We start from the raw sequence: 24,316 nt of genomic DNA on the forward strand, positions 1-24,316 counted from the left end.
GAGAAGGAGGGTGGGGGTGGGGGGACTGGTTAAAAGGGGGTCAGAAAGCACAGTCTGGGAGGGAATAGGAGGTGGAGGAGAGGGTGGACAGGATGTCCTGGGTTTTTGAGATAAAGTGAGAGTCAAGTGCATTGCAGAGAGCCTGTGAGGCAAGAAGAGGGGTAAAGACTGCAGCAGGTTTGGCAAGCTCCTTGCAGATTTTAAAGAGTTTGGACTAGTTGTTAGATGCCGCAGAGACACGGCTTGAATGTGGACTCTCTTCTTTGTGCGGACAGAATCTCGGTATTGCCTTTGGAGCAGGCGACAGGACAGTTGAGTTGTCAGAGGATGACCAAGAAGCCCTCCATTTCCTCTCAGCTGCCCTACACTTACGTTTAAGTGTAGCTAGGTTGGAGTCATACCAGGAATTGCACTTGGCTTTGGACTTCAAGCGGATCCTCATGACAGGGGCAAGAGCATCAAGAGTATCAGAAATAGAAGAGTAGAGAAGGGACAGGGGTGTGTCGGGGCAGGGGGAGGGGGGATGAGAAGGTGGCAGTGAAAGCCTCAACTGACACATGCTTCATAGTTTGGATGTCCGAGAAGGTAATTGACAGTGTTGGGGTGGGCTTGGCTTGGGGGGGGGGGGGGGAGAGAGAGAGAGTGAGTGAGTGAGTGATGAGATAAGAGGAGGGAAGGCAGTCGTCACTCCAGGAGAGAGGCTGGTCAGAGGGATAGAACGGGGAGGCCAGAGGAGATCAAGACATCAAGTGTGTGTCCGGCAGAGTGTTGGGCCAGAGGGGAGGATTGCGAGGGAGAAGGAATCGCAGAGGTCGCGAAGAGCAGAGATGAGGGACAGGGAGAATTGAGGTGGATGTTGAGGTGACCAAGGAGGAGGAGATAAGTGGTTGAGGCCAGCCCACTCAGAGAGAAAAGAGGTGATTTGCCCAGGGGGCCAGTAGAGAGTAGCAACAGTAAGAGAGTGGCTACGTGAGATTGAGAGCCTGCAGACAAGGCATTCGAAAGAGGAGTAAATCTGAGTGGGAATGATGGTGGCAGGGATCAGGGCTACACCCCCTCCAGGCCGAATGGATCTGGGTGTGGAGAGGATCTTGTTGCCATCAGGGAGGAGAGTGTCAAAGCTCGTGACAGAGCAGGCCGTGAACCATGTCTCTGTAAGACCAATGACATCTAGGTCCAGTTCTTCAAGGAGGTGGCAGATCTCTGAGGAGTGTTTGACAGCAGAGCGAGAATTGAGAGTGCAAGATGAAGAAGGTTGCCGGCCTTAAAGACCTTCCGGGTAGGGGTACAAATCAGAGGTATGCCGTGTGGATGTAGCCTGAAGAGGGGTGGAGGAGGGAAGAGTGGGCAAGGTAGCCAAGGAATGAGAGGAGGGGACTGCTGGAGATGAGAGGAAGTTAATGAGGCAATGGAACCACCTATCGAAGAGGAAGAGATTGGCCTGAGGAACTTTGACCATGACAGTGTCATTTAGGTAGACATTTAGAATGACTCTGGAGGAGTCGAGAAAAAACATGAGGAATTCCCAGCGAGTGCCACCATTGGAGAGGAGGTGACTGGACAGAATACAGAGATCATATGGGGGGGTCCATAGATCCAGCAAAGGAACCGCAAAGAGGATACCCGTGAGGGTATGTCTGGAAGAGGCGCTGATATATGTATCGGTGATAGCGAGACCAGGGTTGGAGGCCACGATATCCTTTTAAAACTTCTTCTTTCCAGACTTGGTGAGAAGGGAAGGATAGTTGATAGAGAAGCATTTGGAATAGATGGGAGAAACACAAAGCGCCATGAGTGCGAAGAGAGGAGGCAGAGGAAGGGGCAAGCAAATACAGCGGTACAGAAATAGTCACTGGGCTAGCAGGTTACAATCAATGGCCAAAGTATGCAAAATACACCCATGTTTGACTTACCAAGGAAGGGTTCCTTGGTCTAGGCGCAGTTGTTGGACCACACGGTCCATCCAGCAAAGGTCACGCAACCGATAACCCATGGCACTTTAAAACAGTTAATTCTTTCTCATAGGAGTTCTTCGACAACGCAGGTTTCATTTCTGCATCTGTGCTAGAAGTCCTCTTATAGTTCTTAGTCATTTTACTGGCTTCTTGCTTTTATCAACTTGTGACTCTCGCACACTTTCCTTGTGGCATTTCTCCTGGTTACCACCTTGCTTTCTCACTGTCCAGTAGTGTTTTGCTTTTTGCTCTTTTCACTTTGCTTGCAGATGCTGTTTCTTTAAATTTCTCTCGTTTGCCTATGCACTGCACTTTCAATTTAATTTGTGCGATATTCTCATATTCGTTTCTTTAATTCAGCATTCAAAACTCATTCATTGCTTTTCAACTTGTTGGGTATTCAATAGTTCCTATTTGATCATCTGACCCATTTAGCAGTATTCAAATCAATTACTTGCTTGCCAATTCATTCGGTATTCAATCATTGACGTTTCGGTCTCCAAACCCTTTTATCGTATATTCTTGCTTGTTCAGCATTTGCCACAACCCCCACTATGCCCCTGGAGCACCCAGGTCTGAGTGAACCTACTGTGTCAATCACCGGTGTGTGACCACTCCTCTGGGTGCTTTGATCTCACTTCTGGGTTCTTGCACGCTCCTCTCCCACGGCGCTCCGGTAGCAGTGCTCTTCCCCCACCAGTTCTTCCTGCAGCAGTCGGCAGCATCTGTGTTGCCCATTCCCAACAGGGAACAGAAGGCGACAGGCTTCGCACAGCTCCAGACCCTCCCGCGGCCTGCAATGGCCTCTGAGTCTTCTCTGATTCTCTGTCGGTGTACTTTTCCACGGCCCACACTCTGTCAGCTTGATCTCAGATAGCCGTGCTCTCCGACCCAGCTTGTTCCCCTCTCTGCTGCTTCTGCCTTTTTATACACCTGCAACCATTTAACAGTTTGCAAGTGTGAACACTTAGTTTCACTTGCCCTGACCATAGTTATTGGGACATGTATGACCCTTGCAGCAGTCCTCAGGCCTACTCCTCATCTCACTACTAGAGTGGGGAAAGGACCTGTTAGTGTTCACTACTCTTAGTCGCCTCTTCCCGGTCCCAGTACTATAATGGTCTGAATAAGGAAAAGTGAGCCTATAAAGGAAGGGGTGGGTAAAGTTAGTTCTCATCAGCAAGGGGGCGGGGTGGGGGGCGCTACCATGGTTCACCCTTTAACTTCCTCCTCTTCACCCTCTTTCTGTTTTTTCTGGACTGATCATATCTTCTTTTGTTAATCTGGACAGCGGGAAAGGGGTATCTGGGAATAAGGGTTCATTACGGAATGGAAATGGGGGGTGCGACATCTCACCTAAGGGCATCCCACTACCACTCACCAAGTGATCCTCCCTTGCATCTCCACCCCCAGGGTTGGGATCTAAAAAGGATGGCCTTACCTGGCCACCTGAGTAGAGGATGTTGAGGATAATGAAGTGAAGATGTCCTCAGGTTCCTCACAAATCCCATAGCTGCTAAGCTTTCCTTTAATGTGTGCGCCCTTGTTTAACATGTGGGTTTTCCTACAGTTCGTACACCCTGATCCTTGTTCTTCGAACTATGTAACTGAACCCTGAACACTTGAGTGACTTCTGCAATGTCATTGCCCTAAAGTCAATACCTAAAATGTTACTTGCATTGTTGGGAAAGGTTTTATGTATTGCCACTGGCATCTACTTTAGAAAGACCAACCTCTAGTCGACCTGCAGGGTGTACACGAAGTTAGAGCAAAGTCTCAATGTAAGGCATGACTGAGTATTTAGGCTACACTCTTATGAGGGGTAGACAGATGTGGTAGTCTCCTAGAGCGAGGCAGTACTTCACTTTACAGGTTTTGGTTTGCCAATGACAGTTGCAGCAGCAGTCCTGCAGATCCATTGATCAAGAAAATGGCTCCAAAACCTTGCCAGAAACAAATGCCAGGAGCCAACCAATCAAGGAACATGAACCATTGAGACCCAGAATACAAGTTCAGTGACACTGTGGTGCTGGTCAAGGGGAGGTTGTCTGGGACCTTAGCCCAGTCCAAACCAGTTCCATGCGCACAGCTTCCCTTCTAAGGCTCTCCAGTGAGCCAGGAAAGAGGCATGCATGGCCATTCCTACCTCTGAATAGGAGGAAAGCGGGCAAACAAAGGGAAAAAGGCTCAAACAAGGTAGCAATTTTGGACATAGACAAAAGTTCCTTTGCAGTAGAAATAAAGGTGCAGTGCAACCAGGTCCTCAGGAACATGCTGTAAAAGATATAATTCTCCAGCATGGGGTCTGGCATGGATTCACATGCTCATGAATATTCCCCGTCGTCAGGCTGGGAATCCTCGGTAAAGAAAAAACCAGTATCAGTTTCGTTTCTGATCTGTCTTTCGTAGTAATAACCAATCACTGGTCTCTGCGTCATACTGACCACAGCCAATGACTGCCCTCTACCTAAGCACCGCCTCTGGCAGCCATCTTCAGATTTTTACCGCACGTTCATGTGTTGGGATCCTCGTGCTATTGCTCTCGAGCGTTAGTGCTATTTTTTCGCGCTTTTTACAAAAAACTTCGATTCTTTCGGTCAAAAGAGCCTCAAGCTCCACCGATCCTACATCCGATCAACGGGGACCCGTGTCGGATTCATCTGTGCCCCTCAAGGGTGAAGATTTCGTCGAGCTACACTTCGGAGGACTCCAGAAGCTTCTCAGGCCCTGTCTCGGAGATGGCCCAGGAGAAGGGAAGCTCGACGCCCGGAAAGCTGTTCAGGGTCTGCCCTGGATGCCAGCTGCAGAACGTCTTCAAGGAGGACGAACACTCTTTCTGCCTTTACTGCCTTCATGAGGACAAGACGCACGTGGAGAAGGACTGTGCGTTTTGCGGCAACATGTCGGAACGGACCATGAAGGACCGCCATCAACGTCTCGCCAACTGGCTGGAGGGTAAGAGCCCGTCTGGCGAGAAGAAGAAATCCGAGCGGTCTTCTAAGACCTTTGAGGGCGCCCCGGCGACGGGGGCCCAACATAAGGCCAAGCACCGCGAGTCCGCTGGCACCGGGAGCGCCGAACGGTCGGGCTCTGCGGGCGCCAGGCAGGGCGCACCCTCCCCGGCACCATCAACCACGAGCCAACGCTCTGGGTCGGGTAAGAGGAAGGCCGAGCACCCGGCGAAGCTCCTGGAGAGGCCCCGGTCGAGCTCTAAGGCAGAGGAGGAGCGTGGCAGTGCCCCCTCCCTCAAGGATAAGGCGGTGAGCGCACCTAAGGTGGTGAAGGCCTTGATCCATCCGACCAAGCCCTCTATCGAAACGGTCGCGGCGGCCCTGGCTCAGCCTGTGGTGGCTGCACCAGTGGTGGCGACCTCAGGGCCCAGAATCTCCCTGCCTCCTCGGAGGGAGTCTTCCTTTGTGCCCATCGATAGGACCCCCGTGAAACCCTCCGTGGGGAAGAAGAAGGGGGGGCAGGGCGTCGTCGTAGAGTCGGCCTCAACCTCAGAAGAGGAACTGATCGAGGTCTTAAGCCACGGCCTAGGCGTGGAAGAAGGCCAGCCCGTCGGAATGGACCCCGACGCAGGTGACGACGACATCGTCGAGGATACCGACGGGGCCCCTGCTCGCCCGTCGGATTCCCCTCTGCCAGCGCCGCAAGACAACTCGGCGGCCATTTTGTTGGCCATACAGTCCTTATGCTCCGAGATAAGGACGAGGCTACCGTTACCGACGGAGGAACCTCTCCCGTCGGGGGATCCAGAACCGGGACCTTCTGGTGTTCCCCCTACCAAGAAAAGAAGGATCCATCCACCACCTCCTTTTCAACCGTCGCGCCCCTTCCAGCCCTCCTCCCCGTCCACCCGAGGGGATGATACGGGGACTGACACGGCAGCGACGGGTACGGACGACGAGGCATACGACGAGGATTTTCCGTCGTCGCCTCCCACCAGGGCCTCTCCGCCCGACGAGATCGGATCTTTCCACTCCATGATCTCCAGGGCTTCCGAGCTTTTCCAACTCTGCCCTGAGGAGAAGAAAAAGGAAGGCTTCCTTTATCAGCGGCGCGAGGCCAAGAGGAAGACGGTCCTCGCAGTGCCTCTGTTGGACGACATTTGGGATGAGGGCCTTTCCCTCCTCAAGAACCCTTCCACGACGCCAGCTAGAAGAGACCGGTACGAGAAAAAGTACCGGGTCCCGGACACGGCCCCCCTATGCCTCCGGGCGCAGCCTACCCCGGACTCCGTCGTCTCCGCGGCAGCCAGGAAGAAAGCGGGGGGGGGTGCGGCCTCCACATCGACTTCCCCGCCGGACGGCGAGGGAAAGAAATTGGATACTATGGGGCGTAGAGTCATCTCGTCGGCAGCGACGACGATTAAAGCGGCCAACGCCTTGGCTATCGTGGCCCGCTACGACAGGGAGCTCTGGTACAAGATGGCTCCCCTGCTGGATTTTCTGCCGGACGACAAGAGGGCGGAGGCCCTTGAGATCCTGCAGGAAGGTGAGGTGGCCTCGGACCACGCCATCACCGTGGCGACGGACATCGCCGACACTGGATTCCGCCAGCTGGGCAACGGTGTTTGCCTTCTACGTCGTGGATGGCTCAAAGCTACGGACTTCCAGCAGGACGTCCAGACCAGAGTCCTGGACATGCCCTTCGACGGGAACAACCTGTTTGGGAAGACAGTGGACGATTCCCTTCAGGCCATCAAGGCGGATACTGAGACGGCCCGGGCCCTTGGAGTCCTGCAACGACGGACGCCCTTTCGGAGCGGCGGAGGCAAGGGCGCCTCCAAAGGTTCCGGCGGCGGTTTCGCTTCCTACCGTCAAGCGGCCCGCTCGTCGTCGCAAGAGGCCTACAGAGGACGAGGCAAGTCTAGCGGACCCCGCCGTCGTCGCCAAGGAGGTCAAGGCGGCAAGGCCGCGTCCAAGCAGGATTGAACCGGCCTTGGGGTCGGGCCCCCACCGAAGCACCCCGGTGGGAGGCCGGCTGGCGGGCTTCGTCAGCGTGTGGGAGTCCATCTCCACCGACCGTTGGGTGCTGGACGCCCTGGCCCGGGGCCACGCGCTCGAGTTTCAAAGAAGGTGCCCGCGCGTCCCCCCCGTGGCCAGGAAAGAACTTCACGTCCCTCAACTTCTCCTGGAGGTAAAGGCGATGCTCAGAAAGGGCGCCATCGAACTCGTCCCAAAGAGGCTTCGGGGCTCCGGAGTCTACTCGAGATACTTCCTCGTGAAGAAGAAGACGGGAGGATGGCGCCCCATCCTGGACCTGCGACGTCTGAACAAGTTCATCAAGGCGCAGAAGTTCCGGATGGTCACCCTCCAGCACGTCCTGGGTCAGCTGGAGGAAGGAGACTTCCTATCGTCATTGGATTTGGAGGATGCCTACTTCCACATTCCCATCCTAAAGGGGCACCGCAAATTCCTCAGATTCGTGGTCCAAGGGCGTCATTACCAGTTCAAAGCCCTTCCCTTCGGACTACGGTCGGCACCCAGGGTATTCACCAAGTGCCTTGCACCGGTGGCGGCGCAGCTGCGCCGCGAGGGGATCCACGTCTACCCCTACCTGGACGACTGGCTCATCCACGCCAAGACGAGGGAGCTCGCCGTGGTCCACACGGCAAGGACCGTCCAACTCCTCACGGACCTGGGATTCTCCGTGAACTACGCCAAATCCCACCTGGTGCCCGCGCAAGTCACACTGTTTCTGGGAGCGAGGCTCGACACAGTGTCCCTTCTGGCCTCCCCGTCGGAGGAGAGGACCAGGACCATCTTGGGCAAGGTGCAACGGATGTTGGTGGCCGACGCGGCCAAAGTGAGGTCCATCAAGTCCCTCCTCGGGATGATGTCTTCCTGCATCTACCTCATTCCCATGTGCAGGCTCCGGATGCGCCCGTTGCAAGAATTCCTGGATGCGCGCTGGATCCAGACGACGGGCAGCTTCGAGGAAAGGATCAAGCTCGACGAGAGTTTCCGACGAGCGATACGGTGGTGGGGCACCCGCGCGCATCTGACGGCGGGCATGGACTTCCAGACCCCAGCCCACCAGGAGACTGTGACCACGGATGCCTCCCTGGAAGGGTGGGGAGCGCACACCGAAAATCTGCACGCAAGGGGACTCTGGCTCCCGACGGAGAAGTCCCTACATATCAACGTCCTGGAGCTCCGTGCAGTGTTTTGGGCCCTCAGGTCCTTCCTTCCGTCCCTCAAGGGCAAGGTGGTGAGGATCTTCACCGACAACACCACCACCATGTTTTACATCAGGAAACAGGGCGGAACCAGGTCCCCAGCGCTGTCCAAGGAGGCGCAGGACCTGTGGCATTGGGCCGTCGCCCAAGGGATTTTTCTGGTGCCGTTTCATCTGGCAGGGATAAAAAACACCATCGCCGACTCACTCAGCAGGGAGCTGCGCTCGTGCCACGAGTGGGAACTACGGCAGGATCTGGTGGATCGCCTCTTCCGACGGTGGGGCACACCCCAGATCGACCTGTTCGCGACGGCGACGAACACCAAGTGCCGGAGGTTCGCCAGCAGGTTTCCCCAGACGAGGAGCATGGGCGATGCTTTCTCGTTCCCCTGGGAGGGCCTGTTCCTCTACGCGTTCCCTCCCTTGCCTCTGCTAATCCGGCTCGTCAACCAGCTCAAGAGGTCACGGTGCAGGATGATCCTCGTCGCACCTGCGTGGCCGAGGCAGATATGGTTCCCGGACCTTCTGGACTTGTCAGCGTCCCCGCCGATCAAGCTGCCGGCGGACGCGGATCTACTCTCCAGGGAAGGAGGCGCCATCCTCCACCACGACCCGAAGTCGCTGAACTTGCAGGCCTGGCTCCTGCAGCACTAGAGTTTGGAGGATACGACATACCGGCCGATTGCAGAGAGGTTCTTGCAAAGGCCAGGGCGTCCTCGACTCTTAAATGCTACGGACACAAATGGAAGAGGTTCTCTGTCTGGTGCCACGCACAGAAGATTAACCCTCTACGGATTACGGCTCCCCAAGTACTGCCGTACCTGCTGACGCTGGCCAAAGCTGGTCTGGCACATGCGTCCATCAAGATTCATCTTGCTGCGATCTCCCGATACACCAGAACCACGGGCCGGACGTCCTTGTGGTCTCATCGTCTGGTGAAAGAGTTCATGAAGGGACTGTTCAGATCGTTCCCGCCGGTGAAGGCTCCGGCCCCGGCGTGGGAGCTCAACGTGGTGCTGACCAAGCTCATGGGACCTCCGTTCGAGCCTCTGCACTCGGCCCCGTTGAAGTTTCTATCGTGGAAAACAGCTTTTCTTGTGGCCATCACCTCCGCACGACGAGTGGGAGAGATCCAGGCCCTTTCCTGCAAGGCCCCGTACTTGACTTTCCACGACACGAGGGTAGTGCTCAGGACGCACCCCTCCTTCATGCCCAAGGTACCGTCGGACTTCCATCTCAACGAACCCTTGGTGTTACCTGTGTTCTTCCCGTCGCCTTCGTCGCCGGCTGAGAGGACTTTGCACTCGCTGGATGTAGCTAGAGCGCTGAAGTTCTACGTGGACCGCACGAAGGGTTTTCGGAAGACGTCACAACTCTTTGTGAACTTTGGACCTGTCAATCAGGGGAAGGCTCTCTCGAAGGCTTCCATCTCCAGATGGCTCTCCGGCTGTATCATGTGCTGTCACCGGTTGGCAAACCGACCGCTGCCTGGCCGTCCGAGAGCCCATTCCACCAGAGCGATCGCAGCTACCACGGCGTTCCTATCTGGTGTGCCCCTGCTGGACATATGCAGGGCTGCTACGTGGAGGTCGACGCACACCTTCACGAAATTCTACTGCATCGACCGGGATTCCAGGGAGGAGTCCAGGGTCGGCCAAGCAGTGCTGCGCAACCTGTTCGCCTGAGGTGAGCCTGGTGAGGAGGTAAGATGCTTAATGTTGAGTTGATGTGATGCTTAATGTTGAGCCTTTGCCACCTCCCGTGGTTGTGCATGTGTGTACTGCTATGTATTCTTTATTCATGAGCATGTGAATCCATGCCAGACCCCATGCTGGAGAAGGAACAAGTTACTTACCTGTAACTGTTGTTCTCCAGCATGGGTCTGGCATGGATTCACATGCGAACCCTCCCGCCTACCCCTCTGCGGCTCTTCACTTGGTCATACTGCCACTTCACGTGCTTCCAAATCTGAAGATGGCTGCCAGAGGCGGTGCTTAGGTAGAGGGCAGTCATTGGCTGTGGTCAGTATGACGCAGAGACCAGTGATTGGTTATTACTACGAAAGACAGATCAGAAACGAAACTGATACTGGTTTTTTCTTTACCGAGGATTCCCAGCCTGACGACGGGGAATATTCATGAGCATGTGAATCCATGCCAGACCCATGCTGGAGAACAACAGTTACAGGTAAGTAACTTGTTCCTTATACTTTAAAGACAATGAAATTGGTGACAGGGCTCCCCTGAGCTATTAGCCGTAACCCCACGTGCCGTAACAGAGGTAGTAGTGTTAAGCAAAGTACAGAAATGCACCCCTGTATTGGCAAGCTTAGAGTCCAGTAGGGTGTAAAACAGTCCTTACTGTCCAAAAAGGTCAGGACAAACCAAAAGACCCTGATAATATGCTGGCTATGTTATGTTAATTGAACTTGGTACACCCAAACGCATCTTGGCGCTGGCTACTGCAGGGGAATCAAAACCAGTGCGGTAATAACACCAAGGAGAGAAGCGGCTAAAACAGGGTAGTTTTAAGCAGCCGGCGAAAAGTGAAGTGGTCTCCAGTAGCGCGGAGGGCCAAAGGCAGCTCATTCCAGCCTCTAACAGCCACCACCGAGAAGGCACTTCCTCCCATACGAGACAAACTATAGCGGGGGGCACTGAGAAGGCACGCAGAATGGGAGCGCAGCAGACGAGCAGGTGTATAGTGAGTAAACTTTGCTAGGAGATACTCAGCGCCCAAGCCATAGAAGGCACGATGCACCAGGCACATCGATTTAAACAAAATCCGACTGGCTACAGGAAGCCAGTGTAGCTTCTTGAGCAACGGGGAGATGTGGGATCCAAAAGGGGGGAGGGGGCGGAGTACAGAACGGGCGGCAGCATTGTGTAGCAATTGAAGCCTTTGGGTCAGGTAGCGCGGCTGGGCCAGATAGAGAGTTTCAATAATAAAGGGTGCTGAGAACCAGGGCCGCCACTACCGGAGCCTGGCATTCAGCAGGAATAAAGGGCAAGACTTTCCGCAAAATGCGAAGTTTGAAATGACCAGCACTACATACAGAAGCGACCTCATTATCGAGAGACAGAGATTTTAACACCTAGATTGCAGACCAATTGAACCGGAAGCGGGAGAGGGCCCAGGCTCGATGGCCAGAAATGCGAGGTCCAAAAAAGAAGGGGGGGGGGGGAGAAGTACCCACCACCAGGACCTCTGTCTTACTGCCATTCAGTATTAGCCAATTAGTCATCATCCAATGGCCTAGGTCCTCCAAACAGTTCCTGAGACGGGCAGCGGTCTCAGCTTGAGTAAGATCAAGGCGAACGAGGATCTGTGTGTTGTCCGTGTAAGAATAATAGCGGAAACCATGTGAGTGAATAAGAAGCAGAAGAGATCCAATATAAAAATTAAAAAGAATAGGAGAGAGTGCTGAGCCCTGAGGGACACCACAGACAAGTGTAGCCAGTTTAGATCGAAAAGGGGGAAGAGAAATAGACTGAGAGCGATCAGACAAGAACGAAGTGAACCTATCAAGGGCTATATCAAAAGACTCAGGCTTAAGAGCAGCAAAAAATTAAAATCTTCTCTTAACACACTGCATTTTCATCTCTGAATAGATCTATATTTATAAAAGCAAAAATGTGTTTGTGGCTTGATGAAGCCTTGTTCCTTATATAATTCCATGCCATTTCACCAATCTGCACCAAATTTTGCAGTTACCTGTTAGGACCCTCTGGACATTACAGGCTACATGACATTTGGACACCCCACCCCTTTTCCTGGATTTCAGCACCTTCACACATGAGACTGTTGCCTGAAATCGGCAAAACATCAATGTGGTCATAGAAGCACCAGTCCTCAACCCTAGAATACATGGTTTCTGGGACATTTGCACTGCAACTAACTGCACCAGGCCAGGGTGAGGCAACATGTGGGGAGAGAGCACAGTAGGTCCCAGTATGAAGCAGCACACCAACCTTCGGCTCCCGCAAAGTCTGTTTCGAGGTATGTGAACCAGCCACATACACCCATTCTCGGTACAGTTTACTTCAGAGTGCAAAGCACATCATGGGCGAATCGGAAAAGCGAGAGTGTTGTCATGTCTGTCCACAGAGCCTGTTCGGAGAATGAGTACTTTTTGCTAGTCCTATATAAAGTATATATTTTGTGTAGACCTTCCCTTTTGTTTGCTGTTTTATGTTTAATTCTGAAAATGTGCCTATTCCTCCCACCTTGGAGCCCTCCAGCTCTTTTGCTAAACTTTGGGACTTTGAACTTTTCAAATCAATGTGTTTTCTGTGTTTGTTTTCTTTGGTTATGGAGTCTAACCAACTCCATAGGCATCATCTTTTCATTTGTCACACAGCATCCTCAGTGCAGTGGCACAGGGAAACCTTTTCAGGCTTTCCCAAGGTTTAAATACCTTCTCTGGGATAAACTACCGTTTCCCAGAGTGAGTAAAGTGAAATTGACTTTACTAGTCTTTTAAATTTCTAGACCTAGCACACCCTATCTTACAATAGAGTGCTATAGGGGTTACTTAGTATCCCCTGTGTCTAGATAATCATGTAGCAGTCAAATGCTACCCTTTCCTCTCACAATGGCTGGTGGTAGTGGTTTTAGAACAAACTACCATGATTATTCCTGACCGCGAGCGCCGGTAGCGTTAAATCGCGGGAGCCATGTTTTTCCAGATGACGTCTGAGCCCCCTCTGTAAAAACAGATCCCGGTCTTCTTTTTTCGCCATTTCTTTGTGGAAAGGTCCTTCTAGAGTTTGTCTGTGCGCGCCAAACCTAGTTTGGTCTCTTTGTTCCTTCGCCTTTGGCAGGCTTCTGGAGTGAAGACTGCCTCTGGCGTCTGAGTGTCTGGGGTGGGCAGGAAGTGAGGGAGGTGCCCGAAACTCCCTGATCAGTCTCCTAGGAGACCCATAGGCACTCTGTGGTGATTAGCTGACTGTCCGGCAAGGACAGCCACCCTACTGGGTGAGTGACAGCTAGGCTTGAATGAATGGGAGAGAACTGAATAAAAGGCGAGTCTCTTTGCTTGGAAGGCAGAGTCGACCACTGGAACGGAAGACGAGCTTGAAGAGGATGGCTGCTGCAACTCCTGGACCATTGGCTTGCCCGGTGAAGCCCTGCTGCAGGTCTGAATCGCCAAGTTCATATCAACAGAGAAGCCCCTGCAAGGACGACTTCTCCTTTTGAGTTGGTGCGACCAATCAACTCACAAGTAAGCTAACTGGACACCTATCTCTGAGCTGGTTGAATTTCCTCAGAGTTGCTGCAGGAAACCGTACAGCCAGGGAGAGACGCACCAGTTTGTGTGCTTTACTCACAGCCACCGAAATTGAAGTTTGCCAATTGCCAGCTTTTTGACCATTCCCAGTGCAGTGCAGGAGTCCCCCGACGTCCTCCCTGTTGTCCCCACCACTGAGGCACAGGAACAGCGAGGTCTGCAGGAACAGAATTCACCAGCTGCATCTTTCTTCATTGTAAGGTACTGTGAAGTAAGACTGAGAGTACTTGCCTCTCGGAGTGTGTTTGAAACTTTTGCAGCTCGCAGGCCTAATCAGCTTGTGACCCAACATATGATCCTTTTTTTTTTTTTTTACAAATTACTTCCAAGCACTTGTGCAGAGACTTTACTGTTTACTTACCAGAACCGCTTTATCCTATCCAAGACTTTAGCCCATTGACTTTAGCCTAGCCTATTGAATTGAATTGACTCTTCTGGTGAACTCAAAGTATATACACTGTCTAAGAATAATTGTAACCTTTCAGGTTCTAATAATCCTTGCCTTTTACTCGTCTTGAAAAGTATTCTGAAATAGTATTGAAGTATATGTGTGTGTGATTATATTGCCTCCTTCTAATGAATGTTTTATAACTGACAGATAAATATTTATCAAAGAAACCTTAAGTGTAAGAGTTTACTTGAACACTTGTGATTGTAGACCTCTGTGTAACATCATTACTGCTCACATTCCCCTCTTGAGATGAGCCTGGTTGCTCAGCTCCGCTACCAAAACTGTGTAGTACAGACTTATACCAAAGGTTGGTTTTCTTACACCTGTAGTACTAGTTGTGTGTAGTGGTGCCGAAGGGGTACTGCACACAAACTTTGCCTAACAACAATGATCCTTTTTCAATACCCTTTTGCCCTCCTGATAGTACAGCATTGACAGCTTTGCCATGTTAACCTTTAGCAGAGTTTGTCATGAAAGGCGATGCCCTTCAACATAGACGTAGGTTGATCTTTCTTCAATCTGTTAACAGAGCTTTGGAAATTCCTGTCAACAAGGTCTCGTTCTTACAACAGTAATTTGTGACGCATTGTATGTCTGCCCTCCACTAATTGGTCTGCATTTTCTTTTTACAGCCTGCCACCGACACCAGGAAACTGGAAGACAGCAGTCTATCTGAAGGGCCTGTAAGATTATTTCATTTGTGTGTTTTACCTCCTAGAGATCCTCCATTATTCCTGTTCCGTGTGGCTGGTTATTCCCCAGCTTAAGCGCCACACTTTGTTATAACTGAAAATGAAAAAAGCAGCTTTTAACCTTTTCCTAATTCACCTTTATGCAGTGTGATCTTTAATGTACATTAAGGGGCTCATATTTTAGGGAAGCTGGTTCTAATGAGATTGGACAACTTTTGATTATTTTATCTTCAAGGATAGGTTGTAATGACTAACATTCCCTGTTTTAGCCATTTGATAACTCAGATGCTACCAATGGCACAAGAACAGACATCCTAACCAAAGACGGGGAGCAGAGTCCTGTGCCATCTCCCAAGAACTGGCCTAAGATAGGACTGTCATCAGACACCCCACATTCTGCAACCCTGCCCTTGAGGTCTCCAACAGAGCCCCTGTCATCAGAGCAGATGGAAGGCATGCTCTGCCGAAAGCAGGAGATGGAGTCCCACGCAAAGAAGGCTGCAAACAGGTTGGTGACCACAACTTTTGTATTTCTAGCATTGCCTTCCCACCACAGATGGGCTTACAGCTATGCATGTAAGCTTGTTGTCGGAATCTGGCAGATATAGTTATTAGACTTGGAGTGGCACAGGTTTCGAAAGTTCTATTCCTAGTCACTAATTGAAATCGCTACTGGATTTTCCTTTGTGTGGACTACAAAACACTTCACAGTGCAATCAACAATCCTAATTCTGGATCTGTATTCCAACCTGTCTATTTGAAAAGGTTGACCGTTATGCTTATAGTATGTGTAACGGAGCAGTCAAACTTAACTTTAAGAGTGAGGAAGGTACTTCCCAAAAGCCATCAAAAAAGAATACATCACGCTGGTATACTGAAACATAAGTTTTGATTGCAAGGTCTCACTTCTAATATATAAATTGGGAAAAATAAATACTCGGGTGAAAAATAACACACACCAGAGCATAGTGTTGGATATTATTCTGTATGTTTTCCAGACAGGATTGTAGTAGACTTGAGGGGACATTTATTGGATTGTGCAAGGCAGATGAGAGCCCCCTGCACAGGCAGCATACCCACTCCAACCATGGCCTCTTTCAACTGCCCTTCTCAGAACCTTCCTCCCTTTGGAATGCCAGGTTTGTTGGAATGGTAATGTGGTACTGATACCGCAGCTTAACTTATCACAATTAAAATACAACAGATTTGAAAACAGTAAATGACCAGTTAAGTCCCAATTCACTTTTTACCCGAAAATGAAAAGCCCATATATGGTGGCAGACACTATAAATATAGACTTTCAGAGATAAGTTAAAGGTACACCCCTAGACAATAATAGAGTAATACCGTCATGATTAGGATCCAGGAAGCCACACAGAACTTAATCACAGGTTTCTGCTACACTCTAATAATATTGTTCATTAAATGTATGCGCACAAAACCAATATAGCGATAACAATTAGTAGTAAACAGGAACACTGTGTCCAACAGTGTCAGAAGGCTCCCAAAGTCCAGGATATATTTGACAGTCCCTGGGTCAAGAAGGGTATATTACACTTCAGGAGGGAAACTGTGACAACACATATTGGTACACTGGAAATTCTGAGGCTGAAGTACAATACATAGATTTCAAAATCTCTAATCTATCAGGTGGAGTCTCTAAAAATCCAAAGCTTGGTAAAGTACTCCAGAGACCCTCAGGAGAACCCAGAAAAATGTCAGTTCAGGCAAGTATTTTGTTAGGCAAGATTGTACCTAGTAACCCTTTGGGAGACTACACCAGCCTTGTCCTCTTGGCAATAGAAAGCCCAACTATTGGTATAGGTCTGTACTAGCACATGTTAGTAGGGTGACTGAGCAGCCGGACGTATCTCAAGAGGGGTAAATGTGAGCTGTAGTGTTAGGGAGAATTTTCAGTTTAGTGCTAACTTCCTCCCACCTTACAGACCCCCAGCTCTTTTGCTGAACTTTGGGACTTTGTACTTTTAATTCTATATGTTTTCTGTTTTCTCTTAACTTTGGACTCTGACAAACTCCATAGGCATAATCCTGTACGTTGTGACACACATCACCTTCAGTATAGTGGCACAGGGAAGTCTTTTAGATTTCCCAAAGGTTTAAATACCTTCTCTTGGTGAAACTACTGTTTCCAAGAGCAGTGCAGTGAAATTGACTTTACATACATTTTGTAACTTTCTAGACCCAGCACACCCTATCTTACAATAGGGTGCTGGAGGGGTTACTTAGTATCCCCTTTATCTAGTTTCTCATGTAACATTTTAATGTTACCCTTTCTACAGTTAATGGCTGGTGGCAGTGGTTAACTTTTTACTACCATTGTGTGTTTTTACTGCGGGCTGCGTTCGCAGCCACAGTTCGGCACCCCTGGGTGCCCATTTCATCAAAAGGGCCCTGCTCTTCTTTTTTCACCATTTCTTGTTGGAAAGGTCCTTCTTGAGATTCTCTGCGCGCCAAACCAGGTTTGGTCCCTTGTTAATTTTGCATTTGGCGGGATTCACAAGTGAAGCCCGGCTCTGGCTCCAGTATGTCTGTCAGGGCCCGAAACACCCTGTGCTTGACCCCCTTGGTTAAAGGAATGCACCCAAAGGTGCTTGGCCGGCTGGCTGTCCTGCAAGGACAGCCACCCTGCTGTGTGATTGACAGCTAGGCTGGAATGAGTTGTTTGGTCTTTGGCGGGCTGAAGACCGCCTCTGGCTCCAGGGTGTCTGGCAGGACAGGAAGCAAGGGAGGTGCCCGAAACTCCCTGTCCTTAATCTCCATGGTAACCTGAAAGCACCCAGTGCTGGTTGGCTGGCTGTCCTTGGAGGACAGCCACCCTGCTGTGAGTGACAGTCGACCACTGGACGAAGATCCAAAGAAAGAAACAGAACCGTTGGTTTGCCCGGTGAAGCCCTGCTGCAGTGCTGAAGCTCTGGATTTCTTATCGACTAGAGAAGCCCGGAACGGACGACTTCTTCCCTTGGGTTGGTGGGACCAACTGAGTCAAAGACTAACTTTACTGGAACCCCTCTCCCTGCTGGCTGTGCTTTCTTGCTGCTGCTGGAACCGAGTGCCAGGGGTCAGGAACACCAGGAACGAGTGCACCGTCTTTAAGCCGGACCCGAGCTCCAGGAAGATCCTGAGGACCCTCCCGAAGCAGGGTGACCCAAGCTTGAGCCACCTCAACAGAGTGCTGCACCCCAGAAGCAAGGAGAGCCCACACGGTGTACAAGAACCGCATGGTGCTATTTGCCGGTAGCTGAAACTGCGAAGTGGCGCTGATTTGTTAAGAGCCTTTTGCCGCTGCCGACTACCTTCAAACTGCAGTGCAGGAGTCCAGCAGACATCCTCTTGTCTCCACGACTGAGGCCCAGGAACCCAGGCACTGCAGGACTGCAACCTGAACAGAAGCCAGCTGGAGTCTCTTCTTTCAGCCTAAGGAACGGTCTTGACTAAAGGAGTACTTACCTTTTTTGGTCTGTAGCTTGTCTGTCTCACTGGAGACTTACAGTAGCTGCTTTTTCTGCAGTCGCTTGGATCTTTGCTTTCACAAGCCTTAAAGCTTGTGGCCTAACAGTGATTCTTTTCTACAAACTCTCTATATAACATTGTGCAAGCCTTTTGTGCGATCTACAAGAAGTGCTTCAGCTCCCCTAGACTTTGTTCAATTGGCATTGGCTGCCCTGGCTCCCTGCAGACTCTTCTGACCCTCTGCCTTTGTGTTTAACTGTCCCTCATAGGTAGTAAGTACATCAGGTACTTGTATTGCTGGGAAAGGGTTAACCTAAACTTTATTGGGAGATTGTAAAGTACTTACCATTTCAGAGAACTTGTTAACCTTCGTTTCCTTCCCTAATCTTTTCCTTTTTCCGTAACCTCAGTATTGTATTAAGTGTTACAAGTGATATATCAATGTCCACAGTATCCTAGCAAATGAAGTCACCTCAGGGTGTAGGAAGTGTGTGACCCATCCCAAAAGGGCATCTACTTAACTTAAATCTGTGAAAGTGGATTTGAAGTGTATTTTATTGTTGGATCTTGCCCTTTCTGAAGAAGACCTATTTTAAAATTGAGTGTTAAATAATTATTTTACTAGATAACCCTGAGTAGAAGTGTTATTTGAATACTTGTCATTGTGAATCTCTATGCTACATCGCTATATGTTAGGCAAGATTTTATGCGGTACCCTTTGGGTGCACTACAACAACCTTGACCTCCTGGCAATTGGGACACAAACTTTGGTATAAGTCTGAACTACACAGGTTGGTAGTGTGGCTGAGCAGCCAGGCTTATCTGAAGAGGGGGGGTCAATATGAGCAGTAATGTTGTGACAGAGTTCCACAGTGACAAGTATCCAAATACACTCTTGCTCAAGGTTTTTTGATAAAAACAATTATTAATTTATTTCAGTCAGTTGTATAAGCCTTCTTCAGAAGGGAGCAAAACATGTAACACTTAAAATATACTTCAGAAAACACTCTTAGTTTCTTTAAATCAGATGACCTTTCCTCCACCCTCAGGTGACTTAAATAGCCACGATACTGTGGACATCGATTTATCACTGATACATTTAGAGCAATACGGAGTTTGGTGCAAGGGTTAGATAGGGGAATAAAACAAAGGATAACAAATAATTCATGAACAGGTAAGTAATTTTGAAACCTTCCAATGTTTAGTAAATTAACCCTTTCCTGGGGAAAAGATAAAGCACAGAGTAAGGGGTAAGAAGAGTCACTCAGGGAGCCAGGACAGCCAATGTTAATTGCACCATGTCTAGGGGAGCTGAAGATCTTCTTTGTAGGTAGGTAAAAGGTTGCACAATGTTTTTGAAAATGTTTGTAGAAAATGGAACACTTGAAGGGTCACAAGCTGGGAGGCTTGTGAGGGGCAAAGCTATAGCAACTCTGCAAGATAACCAAGGCCGGTCTCAACTTAGAGCAAGTAATGCTACACAACAAGAGGTAAGTTCCCTTAGACTTTACAGTACCTCTGGTTAGAAGAAATGGTTCCAGCTGGCTTCTGTTCCTGTACAGCTCTGCAGATCCTGTTGTTCCTGCGCCTCAGTCATGGCAAGAGGGAGGACGTCTGGGGACGCCTGCTCTGCAATAGGACGGTCAACGGCAGCAATGGGCAAATTTAAATTCAGTGATCCTTCAGTATTTCAGCTCCTCGCATCTGACAGCAAATAGCAACATCCACTCTCTGGAGTATCGCGGATCTAACAAACTTTTTCCGGTTCTCTTCAGAGACCAGGGGGGCACTTGCCGTAGCACTTTCAGATGGTAATTTGTACCTTTCATAATTGCATCCACATGTGCACCGCTATCCAGACTAGCTTCCAGGTAAGTGCGCATGGTCTTCAACTTGTGTACTACTGGAATCTGACCTCCGTCAATCAGAAAACGGATGTAGGGAGAACTCAACTTCTCTCTGGCTTGTCTAGGGCCATATAGAATTATCTATGTCTTAGTAGCGTTAAGGCATAACCAATTTGCTGACATCCAACTCTTGACCATCTGGTAGACTGAGTCCAGCTTCTGTTGGTCTTTTATTTCGTGAGCCCCACAAATCTCCAGTGCCAACTGGAAATCCTCTGCATAATTGCAGAAAAAGAGATCCAGATTTTCAAGGTCCATACATATTGTGATAATATAAATGTTAAAAAGCAGGGTGGAAAGACAGGCCCCCTGGGGGACTCAATAGGCAGTGATTTCGGTATCTGATGCACTGTCGCCCCAGTGAACGCAGGAACTACATCCCTCAAGAAAGGATTTAAGCCAAGTTATTGCCTCCACTGAGAGGCCGCCGACAGTGGCCATCCGGTCCAACAGGATCCCGTGGTCTAGCAAGTCGAAAGCTGCAAATTGATCTAGCAACATCAGCAGCCCCGACTCCCCAGACTCCAGCCCGGAGAGCATATGTGTCTGCAGGTCCGACAGAGCACTCTCAGTGCCGTGAAAGCTATGGAAGCCTGATTGTTTTTTCAAAGGATTCCCATTTCTGAAACATGTCTGTAGTTGTAGTGTTGCTACTTTATCAATAGGTTTAAAGAAAAAGAATGTGTTGGTGATTGGCCTAAGATTGGCTGCATCATTGGGGTCTAGCCCGGCTTTCTTTAATAATGATGTACCTGCTATGTTTTTTTTATGGAAAGTGGAATACTGTTAGTTCAAAAGGAAGAATTTGTGAACCTGCCGAGAAACGGGGCAAAGATGTCTTTATTTTCAAGTATTATCTTGGATGATAAAAGTTCACCCGGGCAACTCGTAGGGTGCATGGTCCGCAGAACGTTTTACATTTCTGTTGTGGTATGCTCCCTAAACCTAAAGCCAGCCTCGGGTTTCAGATGAGTTTGCTCTCCGTTGGCCAAAGGGTGGAGGCCGATCTTGAGGTTGGCATATCATTCCTCATTCCCATCGTAACTGGGGTTTTCAATAGTGACTGTGGGGTGTAAAATTGTCCGAGTTAATTCTTGGAGGATTTCTTTTTTATTTATTTATTTATTTATTTATTTTTGAGCCGTTTTAATTCATCGGCGAAGGCTTTCTGCACTTTTTTATTTATTTATTTATTTTTTTTACAGTTGTCATTTGTAGGTTTCATGACAGGGTTTATACTTGCAGGTTTCTCCCAAGACCTGAGGAGTCAGAGTTCCTTAGTTTGAGTTCCAGCCTGGATGATTTGATTGTTGTAAGAATTGCGCTTAGCTTTAACAATTTTCATCTTATATTCCTTTGCCTTGTGCTTCCAGGCTGCCAGGTTTTCCGGAGTGTTATCTCTCAACCAAGTGTGTTCCGCCTGTCTTTTTATGGTTTCTAATTCTGCTAGCGCTGGGGTGAACCAATTGTGGTGGTTGGGGGTGTCTAAAACAGTTCTAGTTTTCAAAGTTGCCGCCTGATCCAACATAATTAAAATCTCTTCATTGTAAATATTGATAAGTACTTCTGAGCTGTCAGAATTTTTCGTTTTGATTATTATGGCCTTTAAGCACTTTGAAAGGATAGTTGCTGTAACTGTTTTCAGGTCCTGTTGAGCACTTTATGCGCAGGTTCATGTTTTTTAGGTGGGGTAGACGGAATTGTCAACTGGAAGGAGATGGAAAAGTGATCCGACCAAATACATGGTGTAGTAGTTATGTTGTCAAGAAGGATATTTCCACTTCCCACCCAGTCAAGAATATGTCCTTTTACATGTGTTGGTTCAGAGTTCTGGATCGTTATAAAATGATTATTTGAGGAGTTCTCAGGGTCAAAAGCTTTGCTATCTTTAATGTGACCTTTCCAAAGGTTAAAATATTCCACTATCACTGGGGCAGAGTTAGCTACAGCATCTACAAGGTCCTCATTAATCTTTGAATATTCATCTGGTGGGCAATGGAACAAAACTAGGTTAATGCTGTGGTTGAAGTCAGGAAGCAGTTTGATATGCAGTAGGTCACAGCCTACACACTCTAATTTAGCTTGATAAATTCCAAGCTCCTTTTTACATATAACAGCCACACCGCCTCCTAGGCCCCCCCTCCCAGTGCTTCCCAAAGAAAAAGTAACCGGGAGGGGTCACCTGTTGGCTAGTGGGGCCGTGTGCGTCAGTGAGCCAGGTTTCAGTGATGCACATGATGTCCACACTATGTTCAAGAACAAAGTCATGGACATCACAAGGGATCTAGTGTTTAGTAATACGAGCGTCAGTTTTGTCGGAAACAAACGCTTGTTAAATGGAGCATCTTCTCTCTGGGGGGGACTTTAAAATAGGGTGTACCTCAGCTGACGTGGGACGGTCGGGCCTGCAGGCTATATACATTTTACTATCACCGCCTCTGTTGAATTGGGGGCAGGTGAAATGTGGACTAATCCCTCTCCCATATTTAGGTCAGAGTTGGCTGATATACTAATCCTATCCTTGGTATGTTGAGCCTGAGCAAGAGTTTCCTCAAACTCTGAGCTACGAGCACAAGATTGTTGGCAATGGCTTGGAGGATTTCTGCAATACCCATGTATCAAATTTGGAAAAGGACACGATAACTCAACAGCCGCCAGTCTGCCAGTACCACGCACGGACTAGCACAGACTAGCTGGTCCCGTGCTTTTTGGTGCATTTCGGCTGGGTTTGGAGGAAAATGCGTGCCAAAAACTACAACTGCCTCTGGTTAATGTAGTTTCGAATGGATTGTGTCCTCCAACGTATTCCTCATCTTAGATTTATTCCATCCAGCTTTAGCTGCTTTGGAAATTTTTTCTCTCGGCAGAGGGTGCCGTGCGTCGAAGGCCTCCGCCAAGGGTGGCGTCATCGAGTATACAAGTAGCGCGCGTGGTGCCCATTGGCCTCAATTCCGTTTTTCCACAGTACGTGTTGCTTCGGAGACTCAGTGCGCCTCAAGTAGTTAGTTCTGTGACGCAGTTATTGTGAAGCGATATTCGAGACTGTCCTTGTCGACCCAGACTACCCCATGTTCGGGGTTCAAAAAGTGTAAATCCTGTGGTTACAAAATGTCCATCACGGATCTGCACCAAGAATGTCTGTGGTCCCTGGGTGAAGGCCATGACATGGTGTCAGGCAATGACGGGGTGTACGAAGTGTCAGGCAATGACGGGGAAGGCCTTGCGAGAGAGGAAGGGAAAACTGCAGCTAGGTCGAAAACCCGACCGAAAAGCCTCTAGCGTCGAGTCGAGGTCCCGTGAGGAGAAATCGCCTCGACGCAAAAGGCAAAAGCATCGATCTAGGTCCCGAAGTGGTTCACACCACTCATAGTCTTTGGTAAAAAAGTCCAAAAAAAGACGCTGCCGGTCCCCTTCCACCTCGTCCTTGGATGAATCCCCCAAAAGAATGAAATGCCACACAAAACTTTCTTCCTCCGAAGAATGGAAAGCATTAAGAATTAAAATGATGGAGGATTTAGAAAAGGCTAAGCCTCGGTCTGCGCCTTCCTGGAAAGCCGGCCGGGAGCGTTACTGTTCTGACACTCACGCGCCCTCGAGCCCAGGTGATCGAAGGAGAAAAGATCGGGAACCCTCCAGGACCCCGAACAAAAAAGATCGCTCGAGCCGACAGTTCAAGGTCACCGGTGCCATCCGGAACCCGACAAGGCTCGAAGGGCGAGCCTTCGAAGAGCGCCTCGACACCCTCGAAGGCAGCTCCATCGACAACAACTATTTAGTCTACGCCATCGACGCCCTTGTCGACCCCGAAGCCCTCGGTGGCGAATGTTTCAAAGGCTCCAATTCAGCCAGAAGCTGTCAAAATAGCAGCAAAAGAAAAAGCTGCAAAGGTTGTAAAGCCTTCAGTCTCTACTGCTACACCTCTCCCAGAATTTTCTTTTTAAACCTCTTCCAAGGAAAGAATATTTTAAATCCTTAACCTCAATTTCTGAAGAACAAGAGAGGTCTGAGGAGGAGGATGTTCCTTTTGGCCTGGAATATGGCACCCCGAATGTCCCAGAAGAACAAGTTACTTCTTACCTTGTAACGTTCTTTCGATGGGATGTTCCTCTGACGTATTCCTCATCTTAGATATCTCCTTCCAGCTCTGCTGGCCTCGGAAAATGTTTCTCTCGAGGGCGCTGCGCGTCGACGTCCTCCGAGTCGATGTCCCTCGACAGCCGCCATATCGACGATTCAACGTCATCCTGCCTATAAAGGCCGCGCGCAGCGTCCGTTGCTCAGTTCCGTTTTGTAGCCCACAATAATACTTTCTGAACTAGATTAATCACCCTGAAGGAGCGTAAGCTGCAACAACAAGGGAAGTAGAA

The 24,316-nt window shown here is 49.5% G+C and overlaps 1 protein-coding gene across 3 annotated transcripts in view; it reads left to right on the plus strand.

Moving 5' to 3' along the window:
• Nucleotides 1-24,316, plus strand: part of SPTBN2 (spectrin beta, non-erythrocytic 2) — a 1,293,574-nt gene that overhangs the window by 1,190,078 nt on the left and 79,180 nt on the right. For all 3 annotated transcript variants that reach the window (XM_069644771.1, XM_069644772.1, XM_069644773.1), the window contains 2 exons: nt 14,512-14,562; nt 14,841-15,079. In XM_069644771.1, coding sequence (XP_069500872.1) covers nt 14,512-14,562; nt 14,841-15,079 — 290 coding nt within the window. The remainder of the gene's footprint in view (nt 1-14,511; nt 14,563-14,840; nt 15,080-24,316) is intronic.

Source organism: Ambystoma mexicanum, chromosome 2p, assembly GCF_040938575.1.
Source record: "Ambystoma mexicanum isolate Mex_15411 chromosome 2p, UKY_AmexF1_1, whole genome shotgun sequence".
Taxonomy (NCBI): Eukaryota; Metazoa; Chordata; class Amphibia; order Caudata; family Ambystomatidae; genus Ambystoma; species Ambystoma mexicanum.